Source organism: Lonchura striata, chromosome 11 (genome assembly GCF_046129695.1).
Source record: "Lonchura striata isolate bLonStr1 chromosome 11, bLonStr1.mat, whole genome shotgun sequence".
Lineage (NCBI taxonomy): Eukaryota > Metazoa > Chordata > Aves > Passeriformes > Estrildidae > Lonchura > Lonchura striata.
Window position 1 is genome coordinate 15154407 of NC_134613.1, and position 21296 is coordinate 15175702.

Genomic DNA, 21296 nt, shown 5'->3' on the forward strand with positions numbered 1-21296 from the left:
CTGTCATGCCATCTGAAGTTTCTTATGGGAGTATGAATTTCTTTGCAATAGATTTTAGCATGGAGCTACAAGGAATTCTTGCCTAGAAGAGGGAACTTGTTGATTTTCATGTCTATCAATCCAGTGTAGCACCCATAACATGGGTTTATTTTACATGAACAGATTTGGTTGTTAAGGCAGCAGGGTGTGTTTGCTGTTGTTTTTCTGTGTTGTTGTTTTATGTTAGGTGGTGAACCATAAAATATTTCAGGACTTTTAGCTATATGTTTTAAAGTTAACTGAGTCTTTTAGAGTAAGCTAAATTTCTCCAAGATGTCATTACATTAATTTTTTAAGTCTTCAAATTTTCCTCCTTTTTAATAAGAAACATAAAGGGACATTAAAAGCAAATTTGATTTGTACTTTTAAACTGTATTGTTTCTATGTAGTGCAGAGCCTATATATATATATATATTATATTACATATATATTATATCCTTGCCGAATTCCTACTGTGTAGTACATAGGCAGAAGTAGGGCATAGAGGAGAGATTTACATTTTTCCCCCTTTATTTGCTAAGAATTTAACTTGCTTTTATCTGCAATGTGCATAACTCCATTCTATATAATATCAGAAACATGTTATTGAAATCAAGTTCCCCTAGTTGTCTAGCATACTAAAGTAGAAAGACAATAATTTTTCTTTTGCTAATACAGTTCTTTCTAACCCAGTGACCCAGATCCCACTGAGTTTCCATAAGCTCAGAAATATGATTTCACAGAACAGTCTGTACATTGGTACTAGTTCTACCTTTAAAAATTGTATTCCTTATGGATGGTATTTTCATCTGTTTGGTTGTATATTCTTTCTGTTTGTTTAAAAGCAAAGCTAAGATAATAATAATTCCTAATTCATCAGCATGGCCCTAATTGATTTCTCATCATCCTTTTACTAACCTTTTTAAGAGAATTTAAAAATGAATTTTTTATTGAAAAATGATTTTAGGGCATCATCCTACAGCATAAGAACTAGATTTAAAGGACATTTGCCCAAGTTAAATAAGCAGAATAACAACAGACAGAAGATATTTCACAGTAAATTGGAAGGAAATCAGTAAGAGCTAATTGATTTATAAAATAAATTATTGGAATGGTTTTTAAATAAATTATGAGCAGGTATACTAGAGCTTATAAATAAACTCCATACCCCTCTAGATAGTTCCAACAGGCTAATCTTAGGAAACTAAGTATCTGTAAATCAGAGCAAGGATGCTGTAACATTGCATGGATGGACATCTCCTGATATTGGCACTTACCAGATGTTATTTAATTTATGGAAACTATATTTCAGCACAGAGAGCACTGCACTTTGCATAGTGACAAAATGCTCAATGTGTCATTGCAAAAAGGATGTGGTTTTAGACTTCCAGGGAAAGTGCAGTAAGCCTCCCACTCGCTGGAGGTCAGGAAATCTAAAGCTCATGGAAGTGCTACAAGTTTTGCATTGAATCAGCTTTTCCAGAAAACTTGGAACAGGATGATGTGTCAGGGAGATCTGAATAACCCCTTTAAATCAAATTCTACCGGATACATTTGCTGAACAAATTGTCACCAGTTTCTCTGGAATTCTATGGATTGATTTGAGTCACACTCCAGTAGGTGTTCAACATGGCTTCAGTTGCTGAGTGGGTTTACATTTAGGGTTGCTCAGTTCAGTAGCAGGCAGAGCTTCTAATCCCTGTGGAGCTGCTGTTAGCCATTGGTTGACCTGAAGTTCACAGGAGCTGGCTTTAATTCAGAGCCTGGTTTGCTCTGCCTGGTTTGCTGCTTTGGGTGGGTTTTGTTTCAATTTGGACTAGTCAGTTAAACTGCTTTTTCTTGTGTTTTTCTTCTTACTCTTGAGAAAATCTGGTTTTAGCAGTACTTTCAAGCATTCCTTCATGATCATGCTATTTCTTGTGCTGATTGTCTTTAGGGTTTGGCCAGAGCAGTAGAGAGGGCCAGGGACAAGAGGATGGGCAGGGGGGAGCAAGGGTGTGCTTTCAGTGTGGCTTCTAATATCAGCATGTTTTGTTCCTTGCTTAAGAGGAATAATCTAAGTGTCCAGGTGGTGTGCAATTAAATTCCAAAGGTACTGGAGGGAACATTCCACATGTTTTTAATAATGACCCTTAGAAATTTAATGTGACCTTTTTTTGTAGTATCATTTGGGATCTGGCAGTCTAACTTTTGATTAGGTTGCAGAAGGGTTGCGTTTTATATAAAAAAAAAATTATGTCTGTGTTTGGCTTGCAGAAAAGTACTTGAAATCTGTGTGCAATCCTCAGTAAAGAAAAGTTTTCTTTTATGAATGCAAAGTTTAACAAGCAAATACATTTCATCTGCTTTATAACAAGGAGAATATTGCTGTGATTTAAAAGTCTGAGATATTTTCTGGGAGTATTTCTCTATGTTCTTACTGCAGATTTCTCTGTATTTATCTTAGTGGGAACTACTAGTTGATAGGACAAAATGTGATTGCAGGATCTTTTAGCTTTAGAAGGTCCTATTCAGTATTCCCCATGTGTGAAAATCTCACTAGCTGGTATTACAAGGGCAGAATCTTAATGCACTTCTTTGGGTCTGTTCTGTAGAGTGTTGGTTTGATGTGGCCTCTGCCTTTTCACTGGCTAATCGAGGTCCACTGGGACTGCAGATGGGCAAGTAGCTATTTCACTTATCTTGTACATGTCCATATACAAAGATACATGGTTACTTACCACGGAGATGGACAGGAAATAACAGTGAGGGGGGAGATCCTTACCTCATTAGTAACATTACATTTCCTATAGTGCATATTTTTCATATATTAAAAGTTAATAAGATGGTGTTAGCTTACAAGACTTAAAGAGAGACGTGATCATAGTAAATATGTCTAGAGCTTCAGAAAATATTACTAAGGTATTTTAAAGCATTTCCAGAACGCTTTCCTTCATATTCTTTATATATCAAACAGTAGTATTTTTTTATTCCTTGTTTAAAGTCTAATGCCAGCAGCTACCATAGTAAAATTAAGGTTTCATATTATGATGGATATAACAGTTACAGTTTGAGCCCCCAGTCTTGTCTAAGGCTGTGGAGTAGCAGGGGTGGAGCAACACCTGTAGCAGGGTAGCTCCTCTAGAAGATAATGAAATGTGCCTGGACAAGACTCAGAGAAGTCCTGATGCATCCCTTTTATAGATAAGGAATTGATAGATTAAATTATACACTAAATTAATAACTAAGTTACAACAGAAGGGAACAAAATCTTTCTTTGGAGAAAGCTCTGTTTATCATTCCTATGGGTATTGTGTATGTTTTGCAGTGGGCACACTGTCAACCAAAGCTAAGTTTAACTCACACATAAAAGGTACTTTGCTGGCATCTTTTCATTGCCATTATATCAAAATTACTGTAGCTCAGATGCTGTGGCTTCAAATTGCATCTTCCATATATGAACAGAATGCTGCTTGTAAGAACAGATAAGAACCAAGAATATAGTTGGCACTAAATAAATAATACTTAATATTTTCATCCTTTTATAAATAACTCCCTTGCATTCTTTCCTCAAGTTTACACACATACCTGGATGGGGTTCTGTTTAACATAGATATTTTCCCATTGTTTAGAGAAAAGATATTGAGGGGAGAAGTTTTCTATTAAGTGCACATACTCCAAGAGTTAGAAAGGTCACTCACTTCTCAGGAAGCTTTGGAAATCCTATAAAATGCTTCCATGTATTTAAGTATCTGAAAATATGAAGCAAAAAATAGATTAACAAAAATGTTGAGAAAGAGGATTGCTCAGAGAGTAAAAATAAAAGGAAAAACCCCATCAGGGAAGTAACTGGCATCATCTCAAGCCTAGCTCAGTGTGGGAGACTCCCAGCCTTTGCACACCGACTGCATTGCTGATTCCCTTTGTGCAAAAGGTAACTTTTGAGGAAGTTTTGGAGAAAAATCCAGTAAGCTGCAATAGCCTTTGCGTTATATTCAGGGTATGAATAGCTAATACTGGTTATTTTTGTTAGTGCTTAGCATGAAGCCCACTTCTTGAAGCTACCTGGACTGAGCTCCTTGCACATCACCTGGCTATGCAGTCATCAGCTGAAATTGCTGTGAGGATGGAGGTGACACTACTCCCCTTACTGTCTATCTTGCATAAAACATTGAGCACAGACTAAAATTCATCTCTTGTTTTGTGGGTGACTTTAGGTAGTTGGGCATAGTTGAGGTACAGCCAATTTCTGCAAAATTTCAGCAGGCAAAATAAGTCCCCTGATGAGATTTCTGATAAGATTTAAAATATCTTCTGTAGCCTGTAGAAATGCTACTTTCACAGTTCTGTGATAGGTCTAGAAATTTTCAATTTTGCTGAAATGTTTTTAATACTGAACAGAAGAAAGCTGAACTGATTTACTGAAAAAGGGCTTTCTTATGCAGTACACATTAAATTTACAAGGACTTTAATTTAACCTTTTCTTCTTAGTGTTGACATTGTATCTTGCCTTACTTTTACACAGTTCAGTGGAAGTTATGCTTGCAGCAAAATTCAAGCTCTTTGTGCATGTCAGTTTTGAAACATTTTCACTAGGCAAAGCAGTTTGAATAGGAGGTATGGGCTCACTACCAGAGTAGTTTTACACAAACATTTAATTTGTTACTTTTCTGTTCTTTCTCTTTATTTTTTTTTTAAACTTCATTTATAGTCACTGTATTTGGTCTGCAGAAAAGTGCAGAAATAATCAGAATGTTTATTTTATCACCAAGTTTGTATGATGTTTGCTGTAAACCAATTTTTTTTTCTTAGGTTCCAAGAGAGTACAATTGATTAGATGCATATTTTCTGAATTATACAACAGATCACACCCAGCTGCACAGCTTTTCTCAGGTAAGTGATCTATTATATATTCCCCTTTTTCCTCCCTTCCCCAACTCCCTTAATTAATAAGGAAAACCAGACATCTATCTGCATGAGGCTTGTTTTAAAGTCAGTACATATATCCATGGAAAATAAATATCTAGTAACTAGGATTTATCCACTGGGGCCCAGCTCTAATAATGAATTTGAAATAGGATTTTCTTACTACAGAAAAAAAAAAAATTCCTCAGACTCAAAGATAAATCAAAGGAAAGTGGCACCCCAGTGGACCAGACAGCCCATTGGCAGCACAGTCACATGAAAGCCTCAGAGGTCACTACCTCAGTATCAGCAAAGCTATTTGTAGAGCTCACTGTGGAGTTTCACATCGTGGCTAAATCAGAATACTTAATAACCTGGCACCCAAATTTTACATGTTGCCAGCTTCAGTCCTTATGTGAGCCTTCCTTTCACTGCTTTGGAAGCTTCCCCTTTGAGTTGGAAAACATGGATACACAGTCCTATGTTTTGACAACTCAAACAAAATTAATTTAGAACCAGCATTAAACTGTGTGGATGTACAGGTAGGTGAATTTTATTGCAAAAAGCATGCTGGCTACATCTACAGCAGATATTCTGAAATAAGACAAGATAACTCTAATTAAATCTTAGATATGTGCTTTTCTTCCAGTCTGTGATACAACTAGGGCCATTACAGGATTTTCTTCAGAAGCCGGCATTTTTAGATCATTAACTGTTTATGAGTAAAGTATCTGCTTTGCATGTTGGTGTTTTTTTTGTGTTTTTATAGGATGTTTTGGTTTCTTTTGGGGGAATGGAAATGTAGGTCAGACCCTTGAACCCATTCCCACACACATTCTCTTTTCTACCAATCCATTAGTTTTGATTTTGAAAAGTTGCAATGGGATTTTCTGAAATTTCTGAATTTGTGTTCTCATATCCCAGTTCTAATGTAAGAAGAGCCTCCCCATCCAGTTTGTATCTCCCAGAAGCCAAAAATGCTGGAGTGATGGCCTGTCCTCACTTTGAAAAGATACTGTGGTGCACTGCAGGAGATGTAGTTTGACAGGAATGTTCAATCTATACAGCAGATCAGGAGCCAAGAAATACTTGAACAGAGCTCCCACGGCTAAGCAGGGCTCTGAGCACCTCACTTAATCTGCAGTGTGACCACTCCCCACCTGTAAATTGACACACACTTCCTTGTTTCACAAAGGCTTCAAGAGGATAAAAATCTGTGAAAGTTATGAGATTCTCAGATACTGTGATAAGTCCCAGGATAAACAAATGTTGAATGCAAAACAGCAGCTTGCATGGTGCATATTCAAGGGCATGTGGAATGAATTAGAAAGATGAAGAGAGGGAGCAAAAGCATGAGGATGGGAAGAAGCAGAAGGGAGGAAGGGTAGACAGAAACACTGCAAGTGTCACTGGAAGCTATGGGAGAATTACACTGAGTCCTGCACACTTTGAATTCCAACTGCAAATGTTCTTGGAAGTGTATATAAAGCAAACTGAGCTGACAGCTTACTAAATGAGTTTTTTTGCAAAATTCCAATGTTGACATTTTTGTGAAGTGACCAAAGGTAACTCCCAAAGAAGGGGTCTTATGTGTGCATTTAGAGCATGAGTGGAGGTATTAAGCCTAGGTTTTATTTAATATCTCACAATAATCATTTTTGGAGGGAGAACAATATAAGTGGGTTAAGATAATTAATTTTGTGTACTGTGCTCTGCCAGTGGTGTGAGGGAAAAGGCAAGTTTGGATATAGACATGTGTGGATCTGTAAATAATAGGCAATAAGGCCATGCACAATTCTTTAGCTGCTTTTTTTTTTTTTTTTTTGGTTGAGTGCATATTGTGAAACTACACACTGGGAACAGATTATTGGATTATTTTTTCTGACAATGGAATATAAAGATTAACTGTTCACTCATTAAAAAAACAAATTCATTTTTAGAACTGCAGGTTCAGCAATACAACGGATCAGTTAGAGAAGCTGCTGCTGCTTTTCAAAGAACTGAAGAGTGGTCAGTTAAGAAGAGGAAAAGCCATTTGGCATGGCAAGAAAAAGGTGACAAAACTCAGAGGAGAAAATGTAGGATTCATGTATAGAAATCTTTAATACAGTGATGCCATGTAGATGGTTTTATCTTAGTGGAAAGTGTGGAAAGCCTGCCATTAGGATGGGAAGTGTGTGTCCTTTTTGCTCCAGAACATACTGGATGTGATACATTCCTGTGCAGCAGGACAAAACCCCCAGCTAAGCTTTCCAAAAAGGATTTAGGCAATGCACAGTAATTTATGCTGGCTTTCTGCACTAGAGGTCAAAATTGCCACTGGTCATACTAATGACAAGCCTCTGCTCGACTGCAGTGAAACAACAGTGGCTGCAGATGAGCTGTGCTGATATTGCAAAACCTCTTTCAGCAGCAAGGAATGAGCCTTAGTGTAAAATGGAAGGAGCTGAAACAGATAGCTGCTCGTGATTTGCTGAGGAATGTGTCAAAGTCACTCTAAGGTATCTAATGCCCATACCATTTACACTAGTCTGGGCTGCCTTAGAAGCAGATTTATATTTGTTTTTTTTTCTCTTTGCAGTGATTCACTTTCTACTAAAAACAATGGCTTTTAAGAAATAACTGGCTTAGGTACTTCTCTGTGTCCACTTTGCATATACATGCAGTGGAGGCATCTTCAGCCTCACAATACCCAAAATATCCATGATATATATAAACTTCAGAAGCAGATTTTAAAATGCTATTTAGATGGTGCTTGAAATCCTATTAGGCTCCTCATCTGCATTTCTGTGTCTAGATTCCATTTAAAATCTGATGCTAGTAGCCCATGTGAGACTTGAAATAGAACTTCAAAAATGTAGTTTTAATAGTCTGATCTTAATGAAAAGTATTATATTTTGAAATTCTTCAGGCAAAACTGTTAAGATAAAAACAATCTACAACTGAAAATAGTGACTTTGTTGTATTTTGAATGTTCTCTCTGCTGGTCACCAAGCATGGTAGATTTTGTGAGGCAAGATCATAAGCCTAATGAAATTAATAAAAACTGTTTTCAGTGAGCTTCACATCACACCGTTCACTGAAGTATATCCAGATAAACTTACACACTGCTTACTGCATTTTATTTGAATGAAAGTGAAAATTAATGCAAGTGTCAAGAGAAAAACAGCTAAAAATTAAATGGGTAATAGACCTGCTGAACAACTGATGAAGGAGGTAGCTAAGTACCCAGAGGGGTTTGGAAGGAAAACAGCAGGTATTATTTGAATAAACATGTTTAAAATAATGAAATGTGTCTAAGGTGCATACAAGAAGTCCAGAAAGCCAACAAAGGGTTTTAATGATAAAGTTCAAAACACAATATCCTGAAATATGTTGTCAAAATCCTTTGTACAGAAATGTATAGATTCTAAATGGCCTGACACATCTTTTCATCACACAACTGAAATACAATAAGGCATATACTTTCCCATACCTTCTCTTCCTCACATCTGTTTTTCACAGTGGTTTTTAATTTTAGGATTCATCACCACCATTCCCCCTTTCCTCCTGAAGCAGGCAGTGGGAGATCACTGCCATCTACAGATAGGAGATAGCATCACTAATATTAGAGCAAATTGTTGGAACAGTTTCATGTTGGAACTTTTTTCTCCTTTTCCCTTGAGCACTTGTCTCCTCAACTCTGCCTTCCTCTTAAAAAACCCCACAAAGTCACCCAAAACACGCTGTCATTTCTTTGGCACCCTGATCATAATCACCCTCATTAAAGAAAAAGCACGGTACTTTAAGTATCTTAGAAGCCCTGTAATGTTTCAAGTCAAAGTTGAAAGAAAAAAACCAAAAAAGTAGGATTCACAAATGTGCTTTCCATTACTTATTATATTTGTCAAAATTTAGTATACATATCAAAATTATAAATGACTTCTTTCTCAGAAGGCAGCTGAGAGAAATAGCAAACTGTGGATATTTGTGTAGATGGATTAAGTGGGTACCTGCTTTCCACGTTCCACTGCCTGGGTCATAGTTTCAAAGTGACACATCAGGAAAGACAAGCAAGTATGGCACTGTAGGAACAGCAGAGATACAGCTTAATCTCAATTTAATCTCTGTCTTTTATTTTCTTCCTCCAAAGAAGGGATTAAGAAAATTGATAAATCTTCATATTATTTTTATTTATTGTAGAAGAACCACACATCTGCAGCCTATAAAAACTCATTACAATGAATATAACTTTAAAAAAAAAAAAATAAAATTTGTGATTTCAATCCTGTATCTTCTGTATCTAGATAGAAAGTATCAAAATTTTAACAAAAATGTTTACCAAACATGTCAGATATCCATCATTAAGACATGATGGCATTCACTATTTTTTAACCTCTTCCAATAGGTGCTGTTCCACCGAATTCTTGAAATTACTGCCTATCCGACAACATTAAAAAATATTAGAATCACAGATTTGACAAATTAAAAGCAGTCCAGTGTACCCATTAAGGGTAAGTGATTTGGCAGCTTGGTTTTCCATTTCTGCCATCTTATGCTTGACACAGTAAAGAAACTGTTGGGCAGAACCAAAAAGAACCTATTTCCCTCTGAAATATCTAAGTGTAGGATTGGGCTAATTGAAATTATTTTTACCTATGCACTTGAGAATTTAAGTCTGCAAGAGATCACACAGCTGTAATATTTAGGTTAAAAAAAAAGGCAGAAGCTAAATACAGTAGAGTTAATATAATTTGTAACTGCAGGGGCTTTCATTTGCTGTCTGCCCAAATAGTCTCCTTCATGCACTGGAGAAATGCTTCTTATTTGCTTTCCAGGTGAGAGAATTTCCTTGGCTTGTTTGTCCTACTGTCTGTCTATCATCCTAGCAGCCAGAGTAGAATTCTGCTTTGATCTGGGAGTCCATTGCAGCACAATAATATGATTGCTTCAAGGAATGTATTATTGTACTAGCAACACTAAACAAGTGTATTTTTGGACAAGTTCAAGGTATAAATGCAACAGTTAATCTGACTCTGAAAACCTTTACCGTCATTGTTTTGCACAATCAGTTTACCCTAGATAATCCTGTGCCCACTGAATTGCTGAAGATATGTCTGGTTTCCTTCAAAACTTCTGACAATTTGAACCCAGCTCATAAGAGCAACTTTCAAAAAATACAGGCTGAAATTTAGGCCCCACCGAATTCAGAGGCAAAAGTCCTGTTAGTTTCAGTAAGGTCAGGTTTTCATTTGTGATATTGATTCAGCTGCTACCTTTAAATACAACAACTTTAAGGTTGTTTCTACAGAAAGCCAGTGTCAGGTGTGTTTATTATTTTAAACCACACAATTTCTTTAGAAAAGTAAATATCTGAGTACCTTTACATTTCAACGAGCAAGTTAGGAAGTCTGACAGGAGGCATGCCTGTGTTTCACACATTTTTAACATATATTTAATTGAAATGATTTTATGGAAACTATGGAATGAAAGCTGCTTTTTCCCCCTCTCCCTCTCAAACGGCGTTTCTATATGTAGCCAGGAGGTGGCATTCCTGGGTAACAGTTAAAGGAATTCGTATACACAATTTCTCTTTTGCATATGAAAGAGAAAAAAGTCTCTTACTATAGTGGCAGTTAGTCAATTAACTGAGGCTTAAACTAATGCAATAAATTTTCTTTATATAGTCTTTGTTTTACGAGAAGTGGCAGAGTTATCCAGTAGTAGACATTAATCTTCATGATGAGACAGCAGGGATCTGGCAAGTTGCATCCATCTTCCTGTAAAGTATTTGACAGTAAAAGTCCTTGTCTTCAGTTACGTCGTTTTGTTCCTCCAAATAAGCCAGTTTGCAATAATTCATTGACCACAATACTACCCACTATAATACTGTTATAAGAACAGTTAGGAAATCTGAGGGGGAAAAAACCCAGTTGAATTTTATCCAGTCAATGAATCTTAATCAGATTTTTCAAAGTCTGATCATTGCCATTTGTGATCCAGTTGGTCTATGGAGTATTGCCATATTTAACATCTGTGTCACATCATGCCTTTCCTGTTGCCTCATTGATCAACAGACAACATGTGATGTTTCCCAGATGTTCAAACACGGCAGATCCCAAAAGACCTATTAAATTACACTGAAAGAAAATCAACATCTATGTTGTAGAAGTTTTGTTAAATTCATGTATGCCTGAATATTCACAAACTTGCTACAAGATACTTACTGATATTCAAATTGCTTTTACAAATCAGTCCGACTCTGAAATGTCCACATTGTGTATTATATAAGGACTCTGTGTCACAGAGTTGATAAAATTTTCTGTTCTGCCATATTAAGCAAGTTAAAATAGAATTAAGCAACTACTTACACATGGAGAAGATAAACCACTGGATTTTTTACTTCTATTTGTCTCCTCTTGCTGCAGGGAGAGGAGATTATTTGTCTCCTCTCACTACAGACAATGCGTCCTTGCAGATTTTTACTCAGATTTATTGATAATTATATATATTTTTCTCAGATAAATCTGAATAAATAATGATTTTTAAAAGCCTGTGCATTGCATTTTCTAAGCAAGTCAAGGCAGTATTTGCTATTCTTCAGTGTAGCCTTTTTCCACTGAAAAACATCATTATAAAGATCAAGACTTACGAAGATATTACTTAAACATTTTTTCTGTACTTGAATAACAGTGACATAAATTCTAGATGGGATTTCAGACAGCAAATGTGATCCAGCTTACACCAGCATGGTACAACATTCTGCTTTGAAACAGAATGATACAGTAATTTTAACATTACTATGAATATCCATCACACCTTTCTGAAGCTAGTGCTACTCTTCTAGCAACAATTCAGCTCCATATTTTGTGCTGGCATTTTCAGCCATGAGAGTCTCAGCATTTTCTGATGAACACAGGCAGTTATGTGCAGAAAATCGGTACCTTTATTTTGTCACCTGTGAATCAGCAGCACAGAGAACTCCAGTGCAATCTGTTTAAATCAAAGCAACATTTCTCCACATTACTACAATGACTCATCAAAAGTTTATTTTGCCTTAGTCTTTAATAAGTAGGAACATAACTACTTTAAAAAGGCAACCTCAAAGAGAGATGTTCCTTCTGTGCTTATTGATGATACCATCAACATTTGTTTTTCTCTTAAATCAAATAGATTTTACAATAGGTTGCTTCTTCTTCCCCAGAAAAGAGGTGAAGACATTTCAGTTCAGAAATGGCCCCATATTTATTTTTTTTGTATTTTCCAATAGAAAAAAGGGTTTTTTTCCCCAACCCAGCCTTTGCTGGTGGATCTGTTACCTTGCTGTAGCTCCACGAAGCAGCTCCCCCTGGACCCAGGCGCTCGGTTCCGCTGCTCAGCCCGCGGCTCCCACGGCGGCTCCGGAGCAGCCCCACGCAGGGATCTGCTCTGGGGGATGCAGGCCCTGGAGGCAGCGCTTCCACAGAGGGATCCTCAAGCAAACAGAGCAGCTGCTCGTGGGAAGTGATGCTGCTGCACTGACAACAATGAGATTCAAAGTTTAAGTGATGTTTTTTCTGACTTGGTCAGAAAATGGAAATGTTTCCATTTAGGGCAACAGACTTGTTCAAAAGAAAACGTCTTACAATGGTTTGCCAAGTTGAAAACTGTAAGTGAGGAGGAAATAAAAATTAGTAATACTGGATTAGTAATACTCCAATATTTTCAGTTTTGTCTCCACTGTGGAGTAATTTTGGACAGCCACATCTTTACTTCAATTTACACACATAGCTAATTTTTGGTGAGCAGTCTAGCTGCTTGTCTGAGAGCACTGAGTGCCCAGGTATATGTTAATTACAAAACCTTTATTGTTTTAGTGATGCCAGCAACAACATAGGCACCTAAAAGTAACAAGATCTCCAAGTTGGAGCTGTCTAGGAGTCCATCCACATGGTGTAATTTGCAAGATTAGGACTGCTAATTTTCAGAAACTTCAGAATGACAGAGCTCCATACACAAAAATGTAGGTTGCTGAGTTTTTAAAATTAGAGTATCTACTTATGGTATGGACATATGTAACTTTAAAAAAATCTCTATCTAGATCTTGAACTTACCTGAATCATTTATATGTCTTTGTAAAATAAACACATAATTAGAATGATCTTTATTAATGGCATAAGACCTAACACACTTTTGTTTTGTTATTGACACTTGCAGAACAACAGCCAGAGATTTAGCAAAGTGATGACAGAAGGTATGTGCAGTATTACGGAGAAGCATGTGGAATAAAAACACAGGAAGGAGACAAGAAAAGCGAGGATCTGCATAATGGTAAAGCAACACATATGGAAAGTCAGCTTGAGAAGAACAGTCACATATGCCAAAAATAATTCACTAGTTACATTTAGTTAGAAGATCTGGGGAGCAAACATAAGCATCCTAAACAACTGCAGTAGGTTAGCCAGAGTGTCTGCTGGCCCCAGGGTCACATATTCCTGCTCTAACTGCCAGCAGCATCCCTTTGGAATGAGGAGCTTTCCAAATGCTGGCCAGTGCTGGCTGTGGAGGGAAAACTGTCTGTTCTTTTCCGTTTCTCATGATTTCTTATGAAATGTATACTGCAATGTAAAGCCCTTTCAGAAATACCTGAGCCAGTTGATCTGCGCAGAATGCGCTGATCTGCAGAATTGCTTGGTTATGTTCTAGAAACAAAAGTGTAATGTTGGTGTGTGACCAATTATATATCTTTTTGTTTAATTATAAATAATTATTTCATTTAAATATATAGAAAGGCTGCTAAAACAGCCACATGATTTAACCTTACCATCCCGGGCATATTTTGCAGAAGGATTTTCTGTTCTTGTTACTGGGATCATTTGCTGTTGGCATTGCTTTCACAGTGTCAGCTCCCAAGTTTGTTGTATGAAATCTATAAAATAATGAAATGGATGACATTTGGGACTGATTTCACCAAGTGTTCTAGTCCTTTGGAACTCACTCTGGAACACTGTTTTATATTACTTCTTTTGCTTGGGTCAAAACTTAAGAATCAGTGTCACGAGTTTAGCAATCCCTTCCTTTTTCTAGAATTGTCAAACTAGTGCTTTATTTTGAAGGCTTTCTACAAGTTTGCTTTTGTAGAGTGGGTTATTGGCCAACTGTTCTTTCAAATGGCATCATTTTCCTAGAGGATCATCTTTTCCAAATGCTTGTTTTCTAAACAATTTGCAAGTATGCTCTCTTCCTGTGACCAAAACCACAGCCTATTGCTACAGTTTTGACAACATGAAAACTAACTAGGTAATCTGCACTGTCATTACATACAGATAATCCTTACAGACCATTAATGGATATCACACCACGTCTGAGAGTCTTGATCACTGTTGTTTGTAGTTGCTCTTGCCCTGGATCAGGTGAGTACATCCAAAGTCTCCTTCTAATGCCTTGTGTTGAAATGTATTTCATGATAAGCTGATACACAGTAATTTATCTTTTCCTTAAGGCCTAAATATTAAAAAAGAAAAAAAGCTTTAATAATGTAGTCAGCATGGCCCAGAATCAAATACAATAGAATTTCATTGCAAACTCATCTTTCCTCCCTTTTTTGTTGTTTTCTTTTATGGCAGTAACCACCAAAGACCCAGATTATATTTCAATGGCAGTTTTCATTATTTTTAAGAGACATTCAAATGAATGTGAATGTAGTTGGCATCAAATTCCAAGTAAATTCAAATGCTAAGGTGCCTCTATATAATTTAAAAAAGTACCTCTAGTTTCCATTTTGCTGGAAACCTAATACTTCATGTGGCTGCTACTGCAATTTCAGCTCTTACAAGATGATTTGTTCATTGAAAACAAATCACCTATGAGATTTTTTGTCATATCTATAGATTGAATTTCTGATGATAGTGTTTTTCCCATAGTATCAGCCACACTGAAATGCAAGTGTATTATAAATTTAACCTTTTATTCAATATTCTCTCCTGTTTAAATTTCACCAGACCAATTTTCAAGCACGGTTGTCCCATGTGAGCAGGCAGTGCATATTTTCTAGTCACTACCTTGATCTGAGCCCAATTAGGAGTTCTCAGTTTGTGCAAATTTCATTGTCCATTTTAGCACACATGATTCAGTAACATGTTGGAGCCATTATGAATTCCTCTCATGCACTTTAATGTTTCCAGAGTAGTGGAAGTGTAATTGTTGCTTGAATACCCAGACATCTAGAACTTTTTCCCTGAAGGTCCCCTCTGTGAAGTATTTTTCACTCTGCCCTAGCCTGTCTTCTAACAACTTTATTATAAGCTTTTTTTCCATCATGTCAGCATTTACCTGAACCATTTGCCAAGTTTTTTTGTAGTATTTCTCATTTCTCTTATTTTATAGACTAAATCACTAACTTTGCATAAATCTTAAGGATTATCATTCAGCAAATTGCAATACTTTTTTTTTCCATGTGGTAAAACTATGACATTCTAGACATTCCTTAGCCACTGTGTATTGCTGGCTACAAGCTATAACTTTTACTTGTTACTGAACTGAATACCAGTGTATTTCAGGGTGCCTCCACCAAGTCATCAGTTGACTACACAAGTTGGCTCATTAAATAGGTTTTCACCTTGTCTGTATCACTGAGCAATTAGGCTATGGCGTGAAATTCCCACTTGCAAATTTTTGTACCCCTTCATCAGACAACATGGCTGCTATCCTTGGGCTACAAAAAGGATTTTTTTTTTAAAAAGAGAAGTTGTAGACATGCAGCCTTACTAAAGTTCTTTATCTAATCCAATTTTACAGCTAACACCCACAGCAACTCCATAATCCATTCATTCCCCTCCACAGAGATTTATTTCAAACTCCTTCCTTCTTTGCTCTGGTCCAGCTGTTCCTAAAGCTGAAGATTAGCCAAAGCTGCCTTGTCTCCCTAATTCCATAGTACACTAAGAGCTTGCTTTAATTCCTTTTATGGAGCTCCAATATCCTAGTTTAGGCCTTATTTCCTCACCTGAGGTGTCTAAAACATGTCACTAATTTAAGCCATAACTAATTTGGCCCTGACAGTTAACATCTTGCTGCCAGTTTCAATCAGGGAGGAGAAACAACTGCTGAAATCAAGTGTCTGTGGTGTAATCATGTTTACTTGTAAGGATGACAAAAATGCTCTTTCCCTAGACACAGGTGGCACCAGATAACATGGTGATGCCAGGCTTCTTTCGAACATTTCCAAATCCCTGAAGAACTTCACCTAACAGTTTGTCTTCCAGAGCAAATGTTGACTGGTGCTCTCCTCTTTGCTTTCTCTTCTGCCTCTCCTCTACAGAGAGTCCTTTGTCAAGTAACAGCCAGATCCTTAACTCATTAATGTGTTTGTCTTTGCACTTTGTTCCTTAGTAATATAATGATTTTTTCTAAGAGGTGGGAATAGCAATTTCTTTCTCCCAAATTACAGTGTGACAACCAGTATGAAAGTTCTTGTATTTTTTTTTCTTTGCTATTCTAAAGAAGCAACTCTATCATATTCTGAAAATGTTTTTCTCTCCTAACCCAATCAAAATGCAGTGAGCATGACAGTGAGTAACACAGAGTCCTGCTGCAGCCAGCAAAGCTTATCTCTGAACTGCTCCCCAGGTCCCTGCGTAAGTTTCAGCTGAATCATAACTCCCAAGTATCCTTACAGCCAGGATCAAGCAGCATTATCACAGAGCTTATCTTCCCCAGAATGTAAGCATCGCTTGAAATTGCTCTACCATGAGGGCAGAACCACATCTCTAATTTATATCAGCACATTCCTGATACACAGTCATATTTCAGTATATAATCTGTAAATCCCTCACATAACAACCAACCAAACAGCTAAAACATCCTTTCAGCAGAGCTCTTTCTAGTCTATCTGCTCTTCTGAGTGAGAGACTGTGCCTTTGGAACCCTGAGCAGCATCACTGCCGGTATGGAGTCACACGACAAAGTGGATATTTTCTGGTGCATAGAACCAGCCAGGTGTGTTCTGGACTGCTGCAAGAGCTTTCATGTTTCAAGAGCTATAATTAAATTACCACCTACAATAATGGATCTGAGGTTAATGAGCTCAGAGATGCTACGTTGAACCACAAGAAATGAGACAGATCCATAATGAGACATTTTCAGCCTTATTCAAAATAAGACAGATAAAACTGGGCAGCTGACTGGCCTTTTGGTGCCTGGGCTGTGCGCCCCACCAGCGGGTGCCCTGTGGGTACCCAGGCGGTGCTCCCCGTGGCAGAGTGCTGTGGGTGCGCTATGGGTGCCCAGGAGATGCTCCCCGCAGGAGGGGTGCTCTGTGGTGCTTTGTGGGTGCTCTGTGGTGCTCTGTGGGTGCTCTGTGGTGCTCTGTGGGTGCTCTGTGGTGCTTTGTGGTGCTCTGTGGGTACTCTGTGGGTACTCTGTGGATGCCCAGGAGATGCTGCCCGCAGGAGGGGTGCTCTGTGATGCTCTGTGGTGCTCTGTGGTGCCCTGTGGATGCCCAGGAGATGCTGCTCGCAGGAGGGGTGCTCTGTGATGCTCTGTGGTGCCCTGTGGTGCCCTGTGGTGCCCTGTGGTGCTCCCCGCCGCCGCCGTGCCCTCGCCGGGCCGGCGCAGCCCCCGCCCGGCTCCCGCCGCTGTCTCCATGCGACAGCGCAGCGTGGGCGTCTCCCAGCGCCTCATTTGCATAGCCCGGCGAGCGGCCAATGGGCGGGCGGCGCTGCCGCTTCATTTGCATGTGGCCGGGCGGCGGCCAATGGGGCGGCGGCGGCCGGGCGCGCGGAGGGCGATGCTGGCGGCGCGCGGGCGGCGCTGCGCGGGGCCGGGCGCGCGGAGCTGCCGGGCGCGGGCGGCCCTGGGCCCGGGCGGCCGCGGGGCAGCGGCGGCGGGACCATGTCGGTGGCGGGGCTCAAGAAGCAGTTCCACAAAGCCAGCCAGGTACGGGGCCGCGGCGGGGCCCGGCGGGCTTGGCTGCTGATGGGCGGTTCGCCCGGCGCCCGCTCCCGCACGGGCGGCGGGTCCCTCCTCCGTCTGTGGCAGCATCGCCCTGGCACCTCCGGGGAGTGTTTCCTCCAGCGTTACCTCCGGGCCCGGAGCCTGTGCTTTTGCCTGTCAGCTGCCTGTGCTCTTCTCACAGGAGAAGCTTGCCCCGTCCAGTTATTTTGCTTGGGGCTTCAGGTCTTTCCTTTACTTATTAACATTTGTTATTTGGTGATGGGTTCGTGTTCGTGTTTTGAGGCCTCAGTTAAAGCTACAGCCTGTATAGTAGCAGCTTTCCCCTAAAGGGTTCATTGTTTTGATCTGCCACGAATTGCTGGTTTATTATCCTACCTGGAATGTCATGTATTTGTCCTGTAGAGGGTATCAGATGTTTCTAGAGTTTTCCCTCCTTTTCTAGATGCTGTACTCTTCTCTAGAGTGGCTCTTCATCTTCTTCTGACCTCTTTATCTCTTTTCTCTTTTATATGTGCTTTGCTTTAATAGTTTACCTCGTTTCTTTTAAGAGAGAAGCACCTTTCTGCCAAGCAGGAGCTCTGGTTGGATTCCATGGCAGGATGGTGCCAGTTGCAAACCCTGCATTGATGCAGGGGCTTCAGGACATGGCTGCAGTGGGATTCTTCCACTCAAGGTTTTTGGAAGTCTCAGCTGCTTTGCTTGCTCATTCCATATCAAAGAGATCTGTATATCTGCTGGTTGTCATTAATGATAATGGTAATATTGAAATTAGTGGCTGTAACCTGTTCAGTAAAATCTTACAGCTGCTTTTGTCTTGGTGAGAGTGAGGAAAATAAAGATTCATTGAGTGCTTGGCTGTCATCTTGCTAGGTCTTCCTTCAGCTATGTAGCTTGTCAGCAGCCCAAGTGCAGAATCTGCACTTTATTTGGATACAGAGATGCTAAATATTTTTATCTAATGTTTCAGTAGTGTGCTCTCTTTCAAGGAATGTACTGATCCTGAAAAATGTTGTGAATTGGTATCTTTTAGTTAATTTTCACTGTTACTTTGAGAAAATGCTGGACCTGTAGAGTAAACAAATCCAAGGACAATTTATTAAAGATTTTGCCTTGTTTTGCATCATATCAGATGCTGGTAAGTGGTGCAGCCTTTGCTGTAGTGAGCTTGTAACTCAGGAAGCTGAAGATACTTCAGTGAGGAAGTTTGAGAGGTAACCACAGGAAGAACCCTCTTGTCTAGCAACTGGTAACAGTGCAGGTTACTTAATCCTGCTCAGATGTCAGGTAAACAAACAAAAGGATGGGTGGGATCTGATAAAGGTAGTAGTAATGGCAGAAAGGAGATGTAGAATATATTGAATTTGACTGCATCTATTGGAAAGTTGTGGTATGACTTCCAATATTTAATGCAGTAAGAAACTGCAATGCATAACTCATAAAAATGTTTTTCTTCTCGGGATGGGTCAAAGGTAAAAGTTTCAACTTATTTTCAAATGAACTGAGGAAGAAATTTTAAGTCAATTGATTGAAAAAGTCTGTAGTTATGGAAATGTGTTTACTAGAAAATTAAAGTTGAGGAATGAGATACTGGAATTTTTTTTGGTACATAAGGTAATAGAAGACAGTTCTTAAAAGCTCATTCTGTAATAATTCAGATAAGATGTTGGGCAAAATAGTAGTGAGAAAATAACAAATAGCATATATATGTAGTGGATCAAAACAGCCATGTCTAAACAATGAAAGTGCTTATCTCTGGCACACAGAGACACAGTCATGCCTAGATGTATTAACTTGTTGAACTAACAAAAATAAGGTGGGACATGAAAAATGGAAATATTGGGATTCCATCTTTTAGAAGAATTATTTTACAAAATGCTAAAACAAGCAAATGCAGAGCATGAGAGGTATTTCTCTACAGAAGATTTGTTAAATTTCCAAGTACTGTGGGCTCACTTAAGGAGACAGAGACCTTTGTGTATTGAGTGGATGAAAGATGCCAATGGTAACTGTTAGCAGCAGAGACAGGCATTGCTTGGAGAAAGAATGAAATTAATTCCTTTAGTGTTCCCAAAAGAGAATGGGGGCAGATGACAAAAACTGGCAAATGTCCCAGAGGACATTGAGGAATACTGGAGGGAATGAGACTACTGTCAGGACACGTGATTAAGGAATAAGAATAATATCTGAAAGCTGACAGAACCTAAGGATAAAAAATCTGCAAGTGTATTCAGACAGTCTGTATTTAATAGTTCATTCAGAAATATGAATAAATATCCAAAAAATGACAAGATCCATATATATTATTTCCATGCTAAAATAGACTTCTGTTAAATGGAAATTACTATTTTAATGAAATATAGAGTAGTATAGATACATAGTTATAAAAGTAAAAAAAAATAGAGTTATTCTAAATTCTGCTTGCTCTTACTGAACCACTGAACTTTTTTGCAAAAAACTTCATTTCAGTTTTGTGCTTGTAAAAAGCCTGTGTGTCTTTATGTAAAGCTTTTGTTGACTAGGGGTGATTACCTTTGTGTGTAGGCTTAAATTCTAAGTGCAGGAGTCCAGGAAAACAAAAATTACTTACGATTTTATATGCAGTTGAGGTTTCTGGGATGTTTGCCTGATCCTTGTCAGCTTGGTTTGTCTGAAGTTACACTTAAGTAAATGAGTGTTTGCTTTATTAAAGGTCAGCAGCTAACTTTGTATGGTTACTAATGCCCTTGCCAAAATCAGGCACGACAAGCTATTGCAAACATGGCTGGTGTAGTAAAAAGTCACCATGGGTCTGTCTGTTTGTAATTCAGTAATTCACTGGAATTTCTGGATGGTTCGGATGGTGTTCCCCTAGAGTTTCTTAACCGGTTGTATTTTTTTTCCACTGAAAATTGCATGTTCTAGTTAAAGATCTAGATCTAGTGCCAGGCAGTGAGATCTAGAAGACAGCTCTTGGGTTACAGTGTCAAAATTTACTGCAGTGAGGTCTGTACCCAGAGGGAGTAGAGTTTGTGCTGTTTTTCTGTATATTCCAATATATAAAGCTGCAGTGCTACTCCATTATCTGTCCCCTAATAATTGCTTGCCCTGGTGTCATGGAATGGACAGACCCAAAGCTGAGATGGATCTCAAAGTTTCTGTGTCTGTTATGAAGTGATAACGCCCTTCGTGTTCTTAGAATTTTCTTTACTATGCCTTCTACTTCAGTTGTAAGTTTATATTAAAGTTCTTCAATTGAAAGTGTACTTCAGTGAGAATCTCTTCCATTCTCTTAGTTAAATATCAATGATGATTCCTTGAGTATAACTCATTTAACTCATGAAATCCGAAGAAGAACCTATGAAGTGTCTTACCACCTCTCAATGGCTGATAAGCAAGGGCAGGCTTTTTCTGAGGGCTGATTAATGTGCACCTCCCATGAAATTCAGCTTTTAAAAAAATTATTATTTTTAAAAATAAAGTTTAGTGAAGTTTTGTTTGCAGTG

At 38.6% G+C, this 21296-nt stretch overlaps 1 protein-coding gene across 7 annotated transcripts in view; it reads left to right on the forward strand.

Annotated features, from left to right (window-relative positions):
* The first annotated feature begins 2593 nt into the window (after positions 1–2593).
* Positions 2594–21296, forward strand: part of SH3GL3 (SH3 domain containing GRB2 like 3, endophilin A3) — a 56838-nt gene continuing 38135 nt past the window's right edge. Inside the window, exons 1-7 of one of the 7 annotated variants that reach the window (XM_077785912.1) lie at positions 2663–2678; positions 4031–4129; positions 4810–4890; positions 6843–6956; positions 9290–9395; positions 13078–13191; positions 14187–14273. Coding sequence is in view for 1 of the 7 variants with exons in the window: in XM_021537567.2 (XP_021393242.1) it covers positions 17752–17796 (45 nt within the window). In the remaining 6 variants the exon portion in view is untranslated. Of the gene's footprint in view, positions 2679–4030; positions 4130–4809; positions 4891–6842; positions 6957–9289; positions 9396–13077; positions 13192–14186; positions 14274–17689; positions 17797–17841; positions 18037–21296 lie in introns of those variants that run through there. The other 6 variants (XM_077785911.1, XM_021537569.3, XM_021537570.3 and 3 more) reach the window with 6 other exon arrangements.